The 19,893-nt window shown below is 43.5% G+C and overlaps 2 protein-coding genes across 2 annotated transcripts in view; both read left to right on the top strand.

Moving 5' to 3' along the window:
- The window catches only part of LOC104081196 (titin-like), a gene marked incomplete at its 3' end in the record, with an annotated part of 69,896 nt that overhangs the window by 2,752 nt on the left and 47,251 nt on the right, over positions 1 to 19,893 (top strand). Inside the window, exons 8-9 of the mRNA XM_009583834.1 lie at positions 1,234 to 1,422; positions 5,714 to 5,770. Coding sequence (XP_009582129.1) covers positions 1,234 to 1,422; positions 5,714 to 5,770 — 246 coding nt within the window. The remainder of the gene's footprint in view (positions 1 to 1,233; positions 1,423 to 5,713; positions 5,771 to 19,893) is intronic.
- LOC104081194 (titin-like) lies at positions 8,216 to 19,818 on the top strand. Its single transcript, XM_009583833.1, has 3 exons — positions 8,216 to 11,106; positions 11,187 to 12,970; positions 17,225 to 19,818. The coding sequence occupies exons 1-3, from the start codon at positions 8,216 to 8,218 to the stop codon at positions 19,816 to 19,818; spliced, it is 7,269 nt and encodes a 2,422-aa protein (XP_009582128.1).

Raw genomic sequence — 19,893 nt, 5'->3', positions numbered from 1 at the left:
CTAGAAGTACTGTTATTTGATATACGCACACAGCAGTGTTACTGACAGCTACCAGTTAAGCAAGTCATATGTCAAAGATGGCATCAAGCATGGAAGTTTCAAACTGCCATAAACATTAAGCATTTCTAAAAAGAAAGTCTGTTTCAAAAAATTTGTCTTTGGAAACTTCTCAGCATTTAAAATGCTAACTGATGTTGAAAAACTGTGTCAGTAAAATGTGATCAGCTGTAAATCTAATGCTGCCAAGTCCACCACTAAACCGTGTCCCTAAATGCTACCTCTACACATCTTGTAAATACCTCCAGGGATGGTGACTCAACCACTTCCCTGGGCAGCCTGTTCCAATGCTTGATAACCCTTTCGGTGAAGAAATTTTTCCTATTGAAAATTTCCTTTATTGAATACTGTATCCAAATGGATTTGCATACTTCTCACTTGTGTTGTGAAAACCTTTTATATTAGGTTAGGAAATACGTGGTTACAAATACATTTTTTTAACGGTACACACTACTCAGCTGGCTATTGAAAACACTGTCTCTTTCTTCTGACCACAGTAATAGAACACTATTTGTGTGAAAACATTTGATTCATGATGTAATATAGTGCTAGGTGGAGAGGCAAGGTTAAAGTCTGCTTCAGTCCTCTTCTTTCCCAAGTCTACAAGAATCTGTACAAGTCAAGTAACACAACATTTTATATATGAATTTTACAAAGGTACAAAGGCAGGATCTTTCTTGAGAAATATGAGGTGTAGAACTTATAATATTTGCAACAAAAAGATGCAAGGTACTGTCCTTAGCAAAAGGATATTCTGTTTTAATTTCTTTAACCTGTTCAGCTCAACCTAGTGATTTTATAACCTGTTTAATCAGGCAATTATAGCAGAATTCCTTTTTAAAAATGAGACTTTCTCTGATTTTAATAGTAGCAAAATATTTTTAAATTTATACATTAAGAGGGGAAAGGAAAAATTATTTTTACTGAGGAATATAGCAGCACTACAATCAGTTTTCCCATATAAATATCTTGTATGCAGAAATCAAAACTTAAAGCAACAAGTAAGCCACTTTCCACTGATCATACATTACCAAAGTAATACAAGGCACATTTAAACTTAAAAAACATACTTGAGATTAAGATTTCTGATAGATATAAGTATAAAAATAGTGTGTAGTTACTAGTCTAATATCATAACTTACACATTTTTTTTTCTTTTTTCTCTTGCTTGAGCAGATCTGAAAGTCTCTTGGTACAGCAAAGAGAGAGAGATCAAGCCATCGCGTTTTTTTAGAATGACTCAGTTTGAAGACACTTACCAGCTGGAGATTGCTGAAGCTTATCCAGAGGATGAAGGAATCTATACCTTTGTGGCCAGTAATTCTGTAGGCCAAGTGACAAGCACTGCTACCTTGAAGTTAGAAGGTACAGTGTGCAATTAAAGAAGATGCCTTGTTTAGGTCATGTTCCAGTACTAATTTTAATATACACTGATGATTATATGTGAGTCATTGTCTGTCATGTTGTCTTTTAACTCAATTAATTGCTACCATTTACAATGTCCACGGCATACATTTATGTCTCCAAAATATAGGTCATACCCAGGAAAACTTATTTCACAATTTTTCAATGTTCCATGCACCTCACCTTTTCATTCTCTCCAGTATTAGAATCTGTCATGCACCAAACATGGTAGAAACCTTCTTTCTAATGGAAGTTTACACATTGTTTGATTTGACTGTGAGGAGAATCTAGTAAGAGTTTTTGTGTAAAATAAATCACTTCGAAAGTGTTGGAAAACATGTTAAATAAATGTGTGTACCAGGCACTTGGGCAGCTGAAAAGAAATAGTGAATTCATATGAATTCATGAAACATTGACCAAAGTTTTAGAGTAGAAACATTGTCTGGAGAATTTGCTATTTAAGTTCTATATTGTCCTTGATATTATTTAACCATAAATATTTTGTTTTCTTTTTGCCACAGATTTTATAAATGATGAATTAGAATAATTCATGCTGTTAAGTTGCAAGTTAGGAAAAAAAATCTTGAATGAGAGAGAAAATTTATTGTAGTGTAGGGTAAGAAATTAAAAGTTGGCATGCTTCTTTTCAGGATTTAAAAAGGTTGAAGAAGTTACATCAGAGTCCCATTGGCATGTTTCTTCATCTGTTTCACTTAAGGAGGAGTCTATTGGCCAAAGGCCCACCTTTATCCAGCCTATTTCAAGCTGCAGGGTATGCAGCGGGGAATCAGTCAGATTTCAAGCTAGAGTTTCTGGCATGCCCAAACCAAAAATCCAATGGTTTCATAATCAACAACTCATGTTGCCAACAAAAGACTTAGTTTTCCATTTCGATGAATCTACAGGCACAGCTATACTGATAATAGTAGATGCTTTCTTAGAGCATGCTGGCCAATACTCTTGCAAGGCAAGAAATAGTGCTGGAGAAACAACTTGTACAGCTACACTTACAGTGACTGCAGAAGGTAAAGCCCCATTTTTATTTCAAAGGGATTCAGTTTGTTGTGTACCAGACTTTTATGTTGTTACTAATGTTCTTCCTTCCTTGTTTCACACCTTTTCTTTACCAGCTAATGTTAGTAGTACCTACCCTCTGTAACCCAAGCCACTCTCATTTCTTCTGTTTAAGCTGTAACATTCAGAAATTTCAAATTTGTATCTTGATATAGGTCAAAGAATAGAATCATTTTACTGAAAGCATACAGATTTTTAAAACAAGCAATTAAGTGATCTTTATAGCATTGACTGAGGTATTTTGCACTATTCTGTAGGAAAAAAAAAAAAAAGAAAATGCCTCCTTAAAAAGTTCCATGATAAGTTTCCAATACTAAAATGGACAACTTCAGTGAAAGAAGAGACAAGCATCAACTGTGTATCAACTGCATGACTAGCTTAGGCATCACTTGTCATTCATATATGTGAATGGATAATCTTTGTGTCAAGAGCGTAGTGCATCTGGCATGCTGAGTTTTCAAATGAAGATCATTCATTTTCATCCTCCATGCTGTTTGGTTTTGTTCAAAGCATGGCCCAGTAAAGTTCTTTAGATACTAATACTCTTGTTATTTTTGTTACTTGATTACACAGTGCAAGCCCTAGATAGGCAAAGTTCTGGGAAAGATGTAAAAGAGTCTATCCGGTCACAGGCTATATCAGAACTTCATGTTGCTCCTCTCACAAAGAAGAACATTAAAACTTATCAAAAAGAATTTAAATCAGTGCAACAACCATCACAGGAATTGGGTGTACAGGTTTTTGAAAGCGTATCAGAAAGTTTGACCATGAAGGCTACATCAGTCGAAGAAATGGAAGCCATGCACGCAACAATCCTTTCCCAAACATCTCAGAGCACCAGGATTTCTATGGCCACTGCTCGGGAAATGAAAGATGTCCCTCCAAAGATTCTCTTGCAGCTCAGAGATCTAACTGTGAAACGTGGTGACACTGCTCAGTTCATATGTGGCTTAGAAAATGAATTCTTCTCTGAGTTTCTTTGGGCCCATGAAGGTGAAAGGATAGAAGCATCTGAAAAATTGAAGGTATCACAAAATGGAAGTGTCCTACTGCTCACAATCCTAAATGCCCAGCTGACAGATCAAGGACTGTACAGTTGTACTGTATATAATGATTACGGAGGGACAACAACTGCTGCAATACTAACAGTCAAAGGTGGTTATCTGACTTTTAACATTATGACTTACCTTTTGCACCTCATTATATGAGTGCCTACAGCTCACTCATATTTCCTTTATTATCAGTATTTAATTGAGAAAGCTCTAGTAATAATGCTTTGAGGTTTTTCCTCCACATTTACAGCTCTATTCATAAGTGATATATGCAATACCAGGAAGTTGGTATTGTAACTTCAAGCCTCTGCCCAGCAAGTCACGAATGTCTGAGACTTTTTATTCCTCATATCCTTCATGATATGCAGTGAGATGTAAAGCAAAACAGGCTGGTAGGAATTTTTAAATTCTGAGAATTCCTGAAGCTGGAATTTAAGGAAGATAAGAATGTGAGATAAGAAATGTTGAACTAGATACCTGGTCATTTAAAACTCTATAGGTCCAACTTGTTTCCAATAAATCCAAGGTTCCAATTCCCAGGTTGGCAATATAGGTCAATGTACTTGAAAGGATTAATGGGTGTGAGTATTGTATTACTGCACTAATGAGTTGTCTTCTACCCTTCACTCTCCTGAAATATAAGTATTTATTTTTGCTAAGACTCCTTCCACTTCTTCCTGACGTCAGCATATTAAAATGTTAGTTATGTTACCAGTAGTAAAGACCTAAAAATTTCTTATCACCACACTGGACAGGTGATAATATTTCTGCTGAGCTCAAAGGAAACAAGAGCAGAAAACTAAGATGAATAATGAGGAAGCCATTGATCCTGTTGATTTGGCTCTTACATATTGAAGTTTCTTTCTTCACTCTTGAGCTGTGCAAAGCACTTTACATAATCTTCTGCTGCTACTTTCTAAACTGAAGCTCTCAAATAAAAGTAAAGATGTGCTTGTGTTAGGTGTTACAGACCAAGTCTTGGTCCCATGAAAGTCCCATAGGCTTAACTGGTACCTAGAATTAGCCCAGCAAGAATAGAGCTCTTAAATGTGTAGTAGTGCACTAATGTGCTGGACGTTCTTTCAATGTTAATTATTGGTTTCCCCCCCCCCCAAAGTATAAGGATATTTTTTATTCCTGCAAAACATCTGACCTAATCCTTTTCCTAACTTTATTCTTACCTAGCAAAAGAAGCACAAGCCAAAGCAGTAACAAAAATTACCCTTGAATCAGATACTAAAAGCTTTAAAGCAGCCAAAGATTATCAGTTTAAAGCATCTGAAGTTAAGCAAGACTCTTCCAAGAAAACCTCGAGCTTGTTTATATCTACATCCCAAAGACTATATGAAACTGAGAAGCAAAGAAACAGAGTCTACTATCCTGATGTTGTGCCACGTGAAGACATCACAGAAACTGACGCCGAAGCACCAGAGTTTCTTGAAACTCTGCCTTCAGAAACCACTGTAAAAGAAGGAGATGATGTGTTACTCTTTTGTATAATAAAGGGTGTGCCTACACCTTGCGTGGTCTGGCTGTGCAATCAGCTAATAGTTGAGGAGTCTGCATTGTGTTCCCTAAAACATGATGGGCCACTGTGCAGTTTAAGATTGTTGAAAGTTGGTCAGAACCACAAGGGTGTATACAAGTGCAGAATAGTTAACCCTGCAGGAGAAGCCGAGTGCAGCACCCATCTGAAAGTGACAGGTTGGCAACTGCATGTTCCTTCCAAGTATCAATTCCTCATGCATAGAATCATTGCATTCCAGTACATTCATTTCCTGGGAGATGATAAAGAATGAGAAGCATCTCATTAGTCTGTGGATTGTTGAATGTTTTCTTCAGGGATTTAAGGCATGATAAAGGCATGTTACATTAGAAACTTTCCATCACCCTGCAAAAAAGAAAGCAAAACTTATAGAAAAGTGTACATTGCAAACAAGTTTGAAAGCATTTGATTACTGTGTTCTCAAAACTTATAAGTGTTTGAATTGTTTGGCATGCATTTTTGTGTATATATGTGTGAATTTCTGTATATTTGCAAGAGAGATTGGATGTTTTTTCTACATAAAGTGTTGATTGGCATATTTAGCAACTATAGTTCAAAAATATTTGTCTTTTGATTTTAGCTCCGGAAAAAATTATTCATGAGAAGCTAGAGGAAGAGATTGAAATGGAAGTGAAAGGTACAGTCACCAATGATGTTACACTGAATAATTAGTACCAGTAATTAGTAACATTGTGATAAGCTTTTATCTGCTTACGTGCATGGGAAAGAAAGACACACTTTAAAGCATATTGGAACATGTTGCATGTTTGTTTTGATATGCAAAGGGTTACCTGCATTATAAGGTTATTTGTTTTAAAATATGTTTAAAACTTCAAATTTGTAATTTTGCAGCCATATTCTTAACTTTTACTTCATGCTTTACAACTGTCCACAGAGCTTTTATTTGTTCAATTTCCTTTTGAATGCATGGAATAGTTTACTTCAGAAGGAAGTTATACAAACCTTAACCATACTATTTTAAACAAGTTAGCAACCTAACATTAATCAGTTCAATGGACACTATTGGATGGATGGATGGATGAAGTATACTAGAAAGCATTTGTTGTTTAGGATATGTGAAAGCTACATATTCCCATTGATTCCTTGCACTTTTTTTACATACATTAATTCATCATTATACATCTCTTACCCTGGCTTGCAGATAGCATACGTGGTTCATGTTGCTTGCTTTTTTCCCTGTGCATAACACTGTGAAGTTAGCGGCTGTATTAGTTCGAATAAACGCCTTCTCATTTCATGTTAGCTAATTACTTACTTTTTTTTTAATATCTTTCAAAATATTTTTTCTCAATTGTTTGAACATTTAATCTACAAACAGAAGGGTCAGAAAGGGCGTTTATTCTACTGTCTGCAAGTCAGGTAAGATTTTCTTCTTTGCTACCCAAAGACACACAGCTTTTCCAGGCAGCAAAAACATACACGCAGAAGAACGTGTTATTTTGAAATTCATTTTTGCTTGTTCAAGAAGAAATTTCCACAGTCTGAAGAAAGAACAGACAACGAACGATTTTCGTGTCAATCTTTAAAACAGAGCAAGGCGTTGCGTTTATTCGAACAAATATGGTGAGTGAATTACTTTTTTTTCCTGGGTGTGTGATGAAATCTGTTGCATGCCCATTTTTTATTTCAATATATTGCTATTTCATTTTTTTTCAATCAGACAGCAGGCAGAGTGTGGCATGTTGTAACCCAGTCTCCTTCTCTTGCAGATCAGCACAGCAAAGTGAACCTCGAGGGACCTGGGACAGCGGCGGTGCTGGCTTGCACCCAGAACCGTAAACCGACCTTCACACAGGGACTTAAGTGTAGGTCTGTCTTGGAGGGGGACCCTGCACTCTTCCAGTGCAAGCTGGTGGCATGCCCAGCACCCCACATGGCCTGGTTTCACAACAACCGGCCGGTCCACCAGGACTGCCGCAAGGTGATCCGCACTGAGAGTGAGGAGCACACGCACCATGCCAGCCTGGAGCTGCGGGATGTGCGGGAGCACGATGCTGGCAGCTACAGGGTATTTGCCATTAACAGTGAGGGCTCAGCTGAGTCCACTGCCTCGCTGCTGGTGGCACGCAGTGGGGAGCAGCCGGGCTTGGATTTCGCAGGGAAAGCAGAGTGGATGCGGGAGAACTGGGAGTGCCTGCTGCAGCAGCGGCGGGAGGACCGGCTGTGCGTGGTGCTCCGCTGCACTGGCTCTCCCTTCGACAAGGGGCAGGAGGCTGAGCAGTTGCTTGGGGACCTCTCCCCAGCCCGGGGCATGGTACGAACCATCTGTTTCCAGAGGCTGCCGCTGGTGGGCCCTCACCGTCCAGGGCTGGCATGTGGTAGGGAGAACAGTGGCACAGTGGCAGATGTTGAGGAGCTGCTGGATGAGGAGATCCGCTGGAAGCTGCAGCGGCTGCGGGAGGCAAAAAGGGCAGCACTGAAAAAGAAGCAGGAATCCCTCGTGTCCATGCCCCAGGAGAGCCCTCCTGGAAAGCCCAGCCCATCTGAGGTGGTTGCCACGATGGATGGCTCAGAGCGCCTCACGGTGCAGCTAGTGAAAGGGTACCACAGGCCCAAGGCCACAGGGGAGAGATGGCAGATGCCAGGTGGGCTCCTGGAGCCCTGCCCACCCCTCTTCGTCCAGGAGATCAAGCCACAGGAGGCTGTTGAGGGGCACAGATGCACCTTCTCCTGCCTCTTCCATGGTCGCCCACAGCCGACAGTCAGTTGGTACAACAACACCAAGCCCGTGGGGCGCATCCGGGGCACCGCCGTTCACACCACAGAGTGCCACTCTACACTGACCTTCCCATCCCTGCTCCCACAGCATGGTGGCACCGTTACCTGCGTGATCTTCAACCCACTGGGCACAGTCAGCACCTCAGCTGCACTCCATGTAAGGCGGCGGATGCCAGCCTATGAGGCCACAAAGAAGGAGGAAAAGGAAAGGAAGAAAGAGGAGGAGGAGGAGGAAAAGGAGGAGAAGGTGAAGGAGGAAGAAGAGGAGAAAGAGAAGAAGGAGGAGGAGGAGAAGGTGGCAGAGGAAGAAGAAGGGGAGAAAGAGAAGGAGGAGGAGGAGAAGATGGAGGAGGAAGAAGAAGTCGGCCTGGCCTTTGCAGCAGAGCAGGGACTGTCAAATGCAGTTCCAGACTCAGACTTGCTGTCGCTGCCTGTGGAAATCAAAATCACTGCCCCCACTCCAACGCCAGAGCAAGACACAGAGATGAGGGAGACCACACGGCCCTCTCCAGACCAGGCTGCTCCCACCATAAAGCACAAGTTCAAGTTTTCATTTGATGTGGGAAATGAGCCACCCCAAATCGTGGCAGAAGCCCCAGCACACATTCATTGCCGTGAAGGAGAGGCAGTGGTGTTGGAGTGTGCTCTGTCTGGGCAGCCCCCACCAGCTGTGGCCTGGTCCCTGAATGGCCGGAGTCTCTCTGCCAGCGAAAGGCTGAGGTTTGAGGAAGGCAAGAATGGCATGTACCGCTTACACATCCAAGGGGTCTCTGTCGCGGATGCTGGGCTGTATTGTTGTGTGGCCAAGAATGTGGCTGGAACAGCGCAGACTGCCTCTGAGCTGACAGTGCAGCCCAGTGCACCCAGGTTATATAGCAAGGATGGAGGCACTGAGGAACTGCCTGCCACAGACCATGTTCTGCACCTCCAAGGCCTCAGCACACTTGGGAAGGGTGAAGAGGAACAGATGACATGCTCCAAGGAGGAGGAATCCCACCTACCCTGGTCCCTGAGGCTGTCTCCATCTCCTGGTGAGCAGTTGGAAGAGGAGTGTGAGAAAACTCCTTACTTCAGGGAAAGTGAGATGGAGGAAACGATGGTGCTGGATATCATGGAAGTTTATGCAAGGCAAGAAACAGGTTATACAGAAGAAAGTGTGAGGGATACAGATGGTATTTCTGAGATGAGGCAGCGCAGGGGAAAAGCTGTCTCCGAGGAACACAGCTTTGGAATTGATGCCACTGAGCTGCACCCCAGCATGGCCAGGGAAGAGCATGAACTGGTGGCCAAGGACTCGGGTCACTTTTCAGAGGAGCTGGAGGCTGAAGGAGACAGGGTGGTACCACATACAGATACTCTGTCCTGGGACATCTTGAAGTCACCATTTACGGAAGTGAAAGGGCAAACACATGCCTCCGACCAGTCTGCTCTGGCAAGGGAGTGTGAGGATTCACGATTTTTCATTCCTGTATCACCTGTGGTGCAAGAGGGGAGTGATGTTTACGTGGAGGAGAGCGATGCCCCTGCCTGGGAGGCAATGTCTCCTGATGTGCCTCTTGTAGAAGAGCCAAGTGTGCCCCACCTGCAGGACAACATTGCAAGCATGCCCACAAAGGAGCGCTCTGGCTTTTATGACTTCTGTACAGAAGAGCAGCAGGAGGAACAGGACAAGGAGCAAAAGAAATCAGTTGATATTGAACAGGACATCGAGGCTGACGATCATCTTTGTAAGGAAGAAATGATTGATGCTGGGGATGCCGCACACTGGGTAATGCACAATGATGGGCAAATACTGCAAGAAATGGAGTCTGATGCAGGCAACTCTTCTTTGGATCTAATCCTCACTCCTCCTGGCATAGAAAACTCAGGTCAGGATTTTACTGAGGAAGTTGAGGTTCACCTAGAAGAAGTGCATTTCAAAGAGCAGGTGTTACCATCTGAGACTGATGAGACCAATATCGCATTTGATCTGAAGAAGTTTGTGGAGCCTTTCCCAGTTGCAGAGACTGTGGACACAGAACAAGCACAAACCCCCACAGCTCTGGAAAGTGTGGACGTAGGAGCGACTGGGCTCATCTCCCCTGTGCACCAACATGATACGCTTCTGGAAGAGATGTCTCTGAGTGAGGAGCTGTGTCAGAGCTACATGATGCAGCAGGAGGAGGTCGGTGCCCAGGAAGAGGCACAGTTAAGAGAAATCAGAAGGGCTGATTTGCAAATCCCTAATGGGGACCTTGGCAGCATCATGATATCTGCTGAAGAGGGGTCTTCTGCTGAAGAAATTAATGAGTCAGAGGTGAATGTCTGTGGGGAGGATTCACTTGAGGGACAAATTCATAGTTTTCTGGTGGAGTCCACAACAGATTTCCAAAGAGGAGTGCAGGAAACACATGTGTGGGAGAGTGGGGAACGACTGGAGACCACAGACTCCCAGAGTGACAGCTTCATCATCGATTTGAAAAAAGCTGCACGTGAAAAGAAGCCCCAGGCTGGGCATCAGGCTGAGGAGGAAGGTTCTGGGATAGAAAAGGTCTTTGAGACAGGAATGAGCAGCTCCACCTGTGAGATACAAAGCACAGATTCCCCTGAGGAGATGCTCAGGGACACCCAACAGGAATCAAACACAACTAAGGGCTTTTCTTTTGGGCAGCTCTTGCTTGGTTTAATAGTGGATGATCCTGTGGCACAGAAGGAGCAAAGGAAGGAGTCTTGGGGCAAGAAGAGGACTCCCACTGAGGAAGCCTCTGAGAATAGCCTGGATGGAGAAGGACTGTGGAAGGATAATTCTGCAGGTCCAGAGCCCAGTGCTGTTCAAGTCTCAGAGCTGGAGCCTGACTTGTCCCTGGCCAAGTATTTAAGGTCAACTGGGATGCAGGAAACTCCAGATCTCAAAGGGACAGTTCAGAAGGAGCAGCAAGAGACCATCACTTCACTGGAGGTGGAGGAGGTTACCTTCAGCACGGTTTACGACTATTACAACAACCAGCAGGAACTCGCCCGGCCCTTCTCTCCTGAGTCAGAAATGTCTATAGAGCTGGAGAGCGCAAGTGGAGAGGAGTCACCTGATTCGGACCACTTCGACACACCTCCCTCCTCAGTGGAGATCTTTGAAACTGCTTCATCAGCATCCTACCACACACCGCTCAGCACGCCTGAGTGCTACTCCACACTGTCTGAGGGCTCAGGATACAGCACCCCTCCCGAGCGCTACTCCACACCATCCTCTGGCTCAGGGTACAGCACGCCGCCCGAGCGCTACTCCCGCTCAGCACGCCTGAGTGCTACTCCACACTGTCTGAGGGCTCAGGATACAGCACCCCTCCCGAGCGCTACTCCACACCATCCACGGGCTCAGGGTACAGCACGCCGCCCGAGCGCTACTCTACACCATCTGAAGGCTCGGTGTACAGCACGCCACCTGAGCGCTACTCCACACCCTCCGAGGGTTCAAAATGCAACACACCCTCGGAGCGCTACTTCACACCCTTTGAGGGACCCTGCTCTGCAACAGGGGACAGCACGCCACCAGAGCGCTACCGGACACCCACTGGGGAGTATATGGATGCCCTGGCCATGCTCCCCCTCTGTGAGAGAAGGCAGCAGCCTCCAGACCAGCCACAGGCTGAGGTGTTTAGGACCCCCTGTGAAGCCCTGGAGCCATCAGGCAGGGAGATGCCACCTGCATTCCTCAAGGCGTTGAGCAGGAGGAGGCTGTATGAGGGCAGCAGGTTGAGCTTTGTGGCCGAGGTGGTGGGTGTGCCCAAGCCAGGGGTGAAGTGGTATCATAATAAATCTCTGTTGGAGCTGGATGAGAGAGTGCAGATAGAGAAGGATGGGGACAAATGCATGCTTGAGATCACTAACATCCAGAAAGCCGATGGAGGACAGTATCTGTGCCATGCAGTGAACATTGTCGGGGAAGCTAAAAGTATTGCGGAGGTGGAAGTTTTGTCTGAAGATGGGCGGTCACTAGCACTGCCACCCCCTGTCACCCACCAGCATGTTATACACTTTGACCTGGAGCAAAGCACATCTTCAAGGTCACCTTCACCACAGGAAATCCTCCTGGAAGTGGAGCTGGATGAAAATGAGGTGAAGGAGTTCGAGAAGCAGGTCAAAATCATAACCAGTCCTGAGTTTAGCTCAGATAAGAAGAGCATGGTAGTCTCCCTGGATGTCCTTCCACTTGCCTTGTTGGAGCAAGCTGCAGGCTTGGCTGCAGAGGAGAATGAGGATGTAAAAATTGATTTCCAAGTAACTGAAATGCCTCCCCGCTTTGCCGTACCCTTTGCAGATGTCGAGGTGACAGAAGGCTTGGAGGCAGTGTTTGAGTGTGTGGTAACAGGTACTCCTGTCCCAGTAGTGCAGTGGTTCAGAGGTGACACCTGTGTGATACCTGCCACAGGGAAGTATGTTGTGAGTCAGAAGGAGGGACTTCACAGTCTGAAGGTCCAAAATGTAGGTCCTCGTGATAGTGGCTGGTATCACTGTCGAGCAATCAATAGACTGGGAGAAGCAATGTGCAAAGGCTCCCTCGTAGTCATGGCTCAGCAGGGAGCAAGTGCTAAGGCGAGCAGTGAGACAGTCTCAGGCAGTGAACCACACAGGCCCCAGAAGTGTGACTTGCTTTTGAGTAAGACTGTGAGCCCGGGTGACCAGTCAGAAATAGAGCTGGAGTTTGAGTTCGAGCCGCACATAGACGACTCAGAGAAAGCTATCCGACTGCTTGCGGTGACTCAACAAGAGCAGGAAGTGGAAGGGGAGAAGTGTGTCAACATTAGCTTTGATGTGTTTGCGGAGCCGTCCCAAGAGGAACGGGTTGAGTTTAGGGCAGAGGACTCGGAGAGCTGCAGCTTTGAGTTCCAGGTCGCAGACGCCCCTCCCAAATTTCTGAGGCTCATTTCTGACTACAGTACATTTGTAGGTGCCTCAGCATGCTTCCAGTGTCTCGTGACTGGTTCCCCCCACCCAAGTGTCCGCTGGTACAAGGATGGGGTGTTGTTAGAAGGGGACAGGTACTGTGTGCAGGAAGAGCAGAGGGGTTCTCATAGCCTTACTATTGAAAACTTGATGCAAAGTGACAGTGGGCAGTACAAATGTATAGCTACTAACAGGGCAGGAACTGCTGAGACTTGGGCCGTGTTAACATTATACTAAATTTCCATAATTTATTTCAGAGTCTTTTTTGAAACACTAAATGTTTTTGTGCTGTTGTTCACTGCAGGTAATAATGCAGCACTCATTTTAGGGGCATTGTTTTTCATCTCTTTAGGGATGAAAACCACTCTATGTGGGCATATTTCTGAATCACTTAAACTTGCCTTCGTTGGGGAATTTAAGTGAGATTTAGTCTGTGCATAGGTCTTGTGCACACTTTCTGCATGAAGGTATATTTCAGGCTCCTTCCAAGCTCCTTACCCATTCTTGTAAAGATATTTTAATCGACACTCATTTATGTAGGACTAATTTTTTCGTATAGTGTACATATTCCTGTGTGTCTGTAACAGTGCAATCATTATTGTTTTATGTAAGCTAGAAGTCACCTGAAAATGTAGAAACCAACTTTTTCTTGTAACCTAAAGATATGGAATACTAACTTATGCTTGCTGTTTAGTTTGGATATAGTTCTGTGAAAGAACTCCTTAAATTGGTATTCCCCCTTCTCACGATGTTGTGTCAGAACATGTGAGTCTCACTGATTCAAATCCTGTGTTTACAGTTTCTATCACTGCAAAATTCTTATATCCGTGGGCCTCATTCTGCTGACTCATGGAATTAAATGACTTTTTTTTAAGTCAATGGAATTATGCTCTTGCAAAGAAAAGTAACACAATGGGAAGAAAATGAAAGTTTTGCGTTAGTAGAGACTGGACAGGATTTTTTTCTCTATTACCGAGTAATAAACATGAAAACATATTTTGTACATTTTTATTAGAGGGAAAGGAGAGGGAGCATAATGAATTAATGATGTAACTGTAAATTCATTAAAATAATTTTGGTTGTCCCCATATTCCAGTGTCATTCATAAAAAATACATAGTATTAAAAAAGTGAGAGATTTTTATGCAGTATTCTTGTTTCACATTAGAATTAAATCTCTACATACGCCTTTTTTCTTTTTTTTTTAATTAGTAACAGTTAAGTGTGCTATGTGTCAAGATGACCAGAAATAAGTAGAATACATTCAATTGTTATCTGTGGCATTTTCTCAGCAGAAGAGATTTTTACATTAATGTTCTCAATGTGAGTATATGTTTTTGTATTTAAAATAATGCTAATATTTAGGAGGAGGAATCAGCAGTAGCTGACATAATTAAATCAGAACTAAATCTATCTTACATAAACAATGATAAATTGATTAAGAAAATATGTTAAAAGTGTGAAAGTTATTAATTAAAGTTTATCAGAAGTTAAATAACTCTCTAACACATGTGCCAGCTTTCCAGTTACCTATATGCCAAGGTGAAACCTTGAGTTCAACAACCCTAAGCAAAAATTATTTTTACTTTGATTACCTGTTCCTGAGGTTCTTCCAGTTATTTACAAATTTGTCAGTTGCCTTGCAAAGTGCTTTAAGGAGCATGGTGATTTTAAGCATAAAAGGACTATTCCTATAGTACATTCATTTATGTTCATATGTTCATGTTCTTATTTCTGAGTTTGATAAGTCCTCACAGTGAGGTCAGCATGCCTCAAAAACCTAATAATCTTTAAGACTATCCCATCACTCACCTGGGATAGTATTTTTTGACCAAAAAATTCACTTTGCCCAACTGTGTAGCCTGATATATACTTAAAGTCAAGAGTGGCAAGTTCTAATGACCCAGTACATGGGAAAAATGGCTGGAGTGGTTAGGCTGATACCAATGTGTCACTTCAGTTTCTTCCCAGTCATGATCCCATGATAAATATTTAAGATTTGTATGTTGTTAAAAGGCAGAGATAATTGTGATTTCTCATAGGTAATGGTGGTAGGAAAGAGAAGCATGAGTGTCTGACCCAACGTTGTGCTGGGAAAGAATTACTTCATGATGTGTCCTTAATCCATTCCTTGTGTAGATGTGTAGCACTAACTGATTCATTAGGCAGCAGAGGTCCCTAGGGAAGTTGGCATGAATTGTCTGATGTTATGTGTCAGCTGTGACATGAGGGGTCTTTTAGGTCCGAAGCCAGAGAGGTCAGAGGCCCTTTGGTTAGGTCCTAAGCAATTATGACGTGTGTTTAATTTGCACATAAATGAACTGAAATTTTTAGTAGAAACAGGCCCATAACTTGTTTTTGAAGCCATAAACCAAACAGGTCCAAGTTCATGTTCACATCAGAAATACATGGCCAAGCACCTTTATCTCTACCTGTGTAGTAGTGTTTGTGGTTTACGTAAGTTTAAAAGTCTTGTTTTAAGTTTCATACATTAGCCAGGAGCACCATCAAGTGCTTATGGAGAGACAAAGTCTCACCTAAGCTGCAATGATATAAATCTGGAGTAATTCTAGTTTTGAATGAACTTACTCTGGTGCAACTGGTATAGCTTAGAGCCATGATTGATCAACTCTCCTCAAAATTTTGTGCTTTCATAGGAATTACAAAACTCTCAATTTCATTATCAGGTTTAATGTTGTCTTCATTTCTACAAACCAAGTATCTTAAAAAAAGGATGAATTATGTTTGTTTGTCATCAATGTGTATTGAATGTTAACATGTATAGCTAATTTGTGAAATAAATATGTAAATGATTTAAGTCCGTCGCTTCTTGTACTTTATTCATTTCACAGACATAACTAAAATATGAAAAAGTATCTGTGTAGTTTTTCAGTCATAAATATCCAGGAACACACAAAAGCGCATTAATTTTTGCCACACTCCTCTATATAAAGTATTCTCATGTGTGTTAGCATAGGTTCCATTCTGCAATTTTTATACTTTATTATGGGCCCAATTCTGCCACCCATTCTCAAATTCACTAGCACATTGTATTTCTGGGGAAACTGTCCTACTGTTTTAACAAGGCTGGTAGGTAATATTGAAGGACTGGTGTAATTTTTTTTTTTACCTAAACATCTCTTCTCTGCAGTTAATTGCTGTGTGCACTGTGCTATGTCATGTATATGATGGTATTTGTGGCAAGATTAATACTTGTTAAAACCAAGGAGAAAGAATTGGGTATGGCATACTCTGTTGTTCTTTATAGTTGTTATTGGAGTGCAGCAAAAATTATTATCTCACAATAAGTTTTGGAATTTAAGACACTGTAATTGAGAGACTTATCAAGGTTCAACATTAGAGTGCCTGGAGACGTTTATTCACTCGCACTTATTTTATTCTTTTTTAATGACTCTCATATCTTTCCAGCATCAAATACTGTGGGCCTTAACTGAGCAAACTTGACTCAGTGAAGACAACAGGATTTGATTTCCAAAAGTTTTTTTGCGCCGTGCTTTTCATGGATGGCTTTTTCCATTCCTGGAAGTCTCAGATTTCACTGATATTTCTAGTGTCAAGCGTCTGCAGAGAATGTTCTTAATTTCTGCTTCCTCTCATTTTTAAACCACCATTAGAACAAAGCAGTCCAACACATAAATGTCTAAATTCACAAAGGCAAGAAAAAGAAAAACCTTAAAGTGCTCTGTCTTTTTCTCTGGTATTGTGAGAGTTTTAATATTCAACATTGTGACAGGGAGGAGTTTAAAAGCAGAGATTTAAACCAATGACATTAAATCAAGGGTGCAAACTTGTGATTTTAGTAATAATGGTGTTGTAAGCATAAGGGTCTAATGACAAAAATAGGACAAAGCTGGTAAGGGAGAGGTAATATCTTAGTGTGTTAGACGAAAGATAGAGTTGAAAGAGATGAACTAACTGCACCAGCAGAAAGGTTCTGCGCTGAAAACTTTGTGTTATTTTTCTGATCCTAATTCTGGCATTCTGCTTTTTCTCGGTGTTTTGAATTAAACCAGGGTCTTAGCACTACTCTGCTGTACTTTTTTGTATGAGTGTACATACAAATATGTATGGCACATACGACGTTATATTTGTGAAACGCCCCAGTGTTGTTTGACTGTTACTTGCACTGTACACCCTGAGGGTATGCCTAACCCATGCTGTGATGCCAGGTTTAAAGAGACACCCATGTTGATCCAGATGGGAAGTTCATAAGTAACCTGACAGCACAGCATGCCTTGCTGTTTTTGGCAGGTGTGTATTTGACAGCAAGAGGACCTCATGTTCATTAACTGTTGTACAGTATTGAGAAAGCCTCCAGATATACAAAAATAGTTGCACTAACACTGTTTATTGCTATCTACAAGTGTTCTCTTAAACATTCTAGTAAAACTAAACATTTTTTTTCCACACAGACATCGCTAGCTCTCTTATTGTGTCTTCTGAGGAAGGAAGAAGTGAAGGCTACAGCAGCGGCCTTCAGTTGTCTGATAGAGAGAAAACACTTGAATTTGAGCCTGAAAAACCAGTTTATTCCAGCAAAGCAAAGATGAAAATGGAGGAGGGGGGCAAAGCCCCTGTTTTCCTCAAACAGTTCTCAAATGTTGAAGTCTGGCAGGGAGATGTAGCTAGGCTCTCTGTTACTGTTACTGGCAGCCCCACACCCAAAATCCAGTGGGTTTTCAACAGTAGGAAGCTAACCCCATCCACGGACTGTAAGTTAGTGTTTGCTGGCAATGACCACAGCCTCATCCTCCCATACGTGGGTGTGCAGGATGAGGGCGAGTACACGTGCGTGGCCAGCAATGTACATGGTAAGACCACATGCAGCGCCCACCTCCACGTGCAGCAGCGGATACCAGGGGTCCCTTGCTTTACCAGGGAGCCGGACAATGTGCGGTGTGCACAGGGCTTCACCGCAATCTTTGAGTACACCGTGGCTGGGGAGCCATGCCCCAATGTGCAGTGGTTCAAGGGGAGTGAGCAGGTCTTCTCCGATGCACGTCGTTCTGTTGCTCACCATCCTGACGGCTCGGGCTCCCTGACAGTGCGGGAGTGCATGGAGGAGGACACTGGGCTCTACACGTGCAGGGCTGTGAGTGCCTTGGGCCAGGCCACATGCTCTGCTGAGCTCCTTGTGCTGCCTGAGGAGCATGCTGTGTGCAGGCAGAGCCCAGCCTTGCAGCACTCTGCGGTGGCAGAGGACCAAAGTCCCCTCTCCTATGAGGAGGCTGGTGAGCTTTCTGCCATGGAAGAAGCGCTCAACCTTGAGGCCATGAGGGAGCCCCCAGCCCTCCTTCAACTCCAGATGAGCCAGGCAGAGCACGTGCTGCCCAGGGAGGACATCTTGCCTGGTCTGCCACCGGCCTGCCTGGTTGCACAGAGTATTGAAAAGATGCTCACCCAGGTCGCCACAACACAAAAGAGCAGCAGGTTTCTGGCAGAGCCACTGCAAACCCTCCCTGTTTGCCCCCAGGGTGTCATGCCTGCAGCAGCGATGGAGACACAACTGCCAGGCTGCCTTGGGACTGTAGCTGCACAGATACTCTTGCCCAAAGAGCAAGTCATCCCCAAGATGGCAGAGCAAATGGCTGCTCTGAAGACAGAAACCTCCCAAGCCCTTCTACAAGTGTCAAGCACCACTGAGAGCCGTGCCGTAGATAGTGACCACATCCAGGTCCTTGAGGGCTTCCAGGCAATGCAAGGTGAGCTGAAGGCTGAACCCATGTTTCCCTCTGAATTGGCCTTCACTGGGGGCCAAGCTGTGCCCCTGGAGAACATTTCTTCCCTGGAAGCAGCAGAGGAAGATTTTGCTGCAAGAATCCGTGAGGGACAGGCTGTGAGATTTCCCTTGCTGCTAGAAGAAAACCAGCTCCTTGAGGAGGAACATGTCGACGATCTTGCCATCCCACTTAGGCAGTGTCCAAGGGCAGGGAGACAACCCCATGAAACAGTGTACACCCACCAGCTCCAGCCAAGCCAAGTCCTGAACAAAGAGAGCCAGCTCACTGCTCAGGTTGCCAAGACCTGTAACTTAGACATAAAATCTCAAATTAGAAATGCACTGAAAGCTGCAGTGGTAAGTGAGCAAAACCTCTTGTTTTCAGAATGGTTGGCTGATAAAGAAAACGTTGAAGTACAGACAATAAACATCACCAAGGAACATAAACACACCCTATGCACCTACGTTGTGACCACAGGAGGACCCAGTCCCATAGAAATCCCAGTGCTCTTGGGAGAAGTCACCATTCAGACAGCTGACCAGAAAACAGTCTTGAAGGAGGCTTTCTATTCTCTTATTTGTGAAGAAAAACATCTTGTGACAGATGAAGAATCCAAAGCATTGCCAGTCCATCCCAGTCCACTTCTCTCAGGAAAATCCTGTGATGAAACCCCTGAGCTGGAGCCCCAGCAGGCTCAGAGGACTATGGAGGCAGAAATACCCCTGGAGCAGCCTTTGTTTGCACAAGTAATCAACACTGTGACTGGGCATGGTCAAATCAAGGATATAGGTGCAGCTGCAGCCACTGCTGATGTAGCCTCCGTAAATGTTCCCATTGAGACACCCACAGAAATACTGAAAAGGAAGGAGAAAAGGGAAGAAATATGTGAGGAAGAGGGCAGAGAGGGTCTGGAAAGAAGAGCCGGGAAGCTAGAGGATGAGCTGGGCAAAGAGAGTTATCCCACCATACATAGCAAACTGGTTGACACTGTTGTGGAGGAAGGGGAGAGTGTCAGTCTGGTGTCTGCCATAACAAATGTCAGAGAGGTGAACTGGTACTTTGAGGGTAAACTGGTGTCTTCAGGCGACAAATTCAAATGTTTGCAAGATCAGGACACATACACGCTAGTAATAAGCAAAGCGTGTGGGGACATTCACCAAGGAGAGTATACCTGTGAGGCACTGAATCGAGGTGGAAAAAGAGCAACAGCAGCAAAACTCACAGTTGTTAAAAGAGGTTGGATTATGGGGATAAAATACTGCCTTTCTAATACACTGCTCTACTAACGAAACTGCCCTACTATGTGTCTGTATCTTTGGGTGCAGATACAATATTAATACCATCATGCCACTAATCAGAGG

Source organism: Fulmarus glacialis, unplaced genomic scaffold, assembly GCF_000690835.1.
Source record: "Fulmarus glacialis isolate BGI_N327 unplaced genomic scaffold, ASM69083v1 scaffold24298, whole genome shotgun sequence".
In the NCBI taxonomy this organism is placed as follows: Eukaryota; Metazoa; Chordata; class Aves; order Procellariiformes; family Procellariidae; genus Fulmarus; species Fulmarus glacialis.
The sequence above is the reverse complement of the archived record's forward strand: the minus strand, read 5'-3'. Positions and strand labels throughout refer to the sequence as shown.

What these genes read in the sequence shown, in the direction of transcription:
- LOC104081194 (XM_009583833.1), top strand. Translation starts at nt 8,216, where the DNA reads ATGGAGGAGGAAGAAGAAGTCGGCCTGGCCTTTGCAGCAGAGCAGGGA. An exon ending in ACACCATCCTCTGGCTCAGG is followed by an intron (nt 11,107 to 11,186) that starts GTACAGCACGCC and finishes CTCAGGATACAG; the next exon opens with CACCCCTCCCGAGCGCTACT. An exon ending in TGACAGTGGGCAGTACAAAT is followed by an intron (nt 12,971 to 17,224) that starts GTATAGCTACTA and finishes TTTTCCACACAG; the next exon opens with ACATCGCTAGCTCTCTTATT.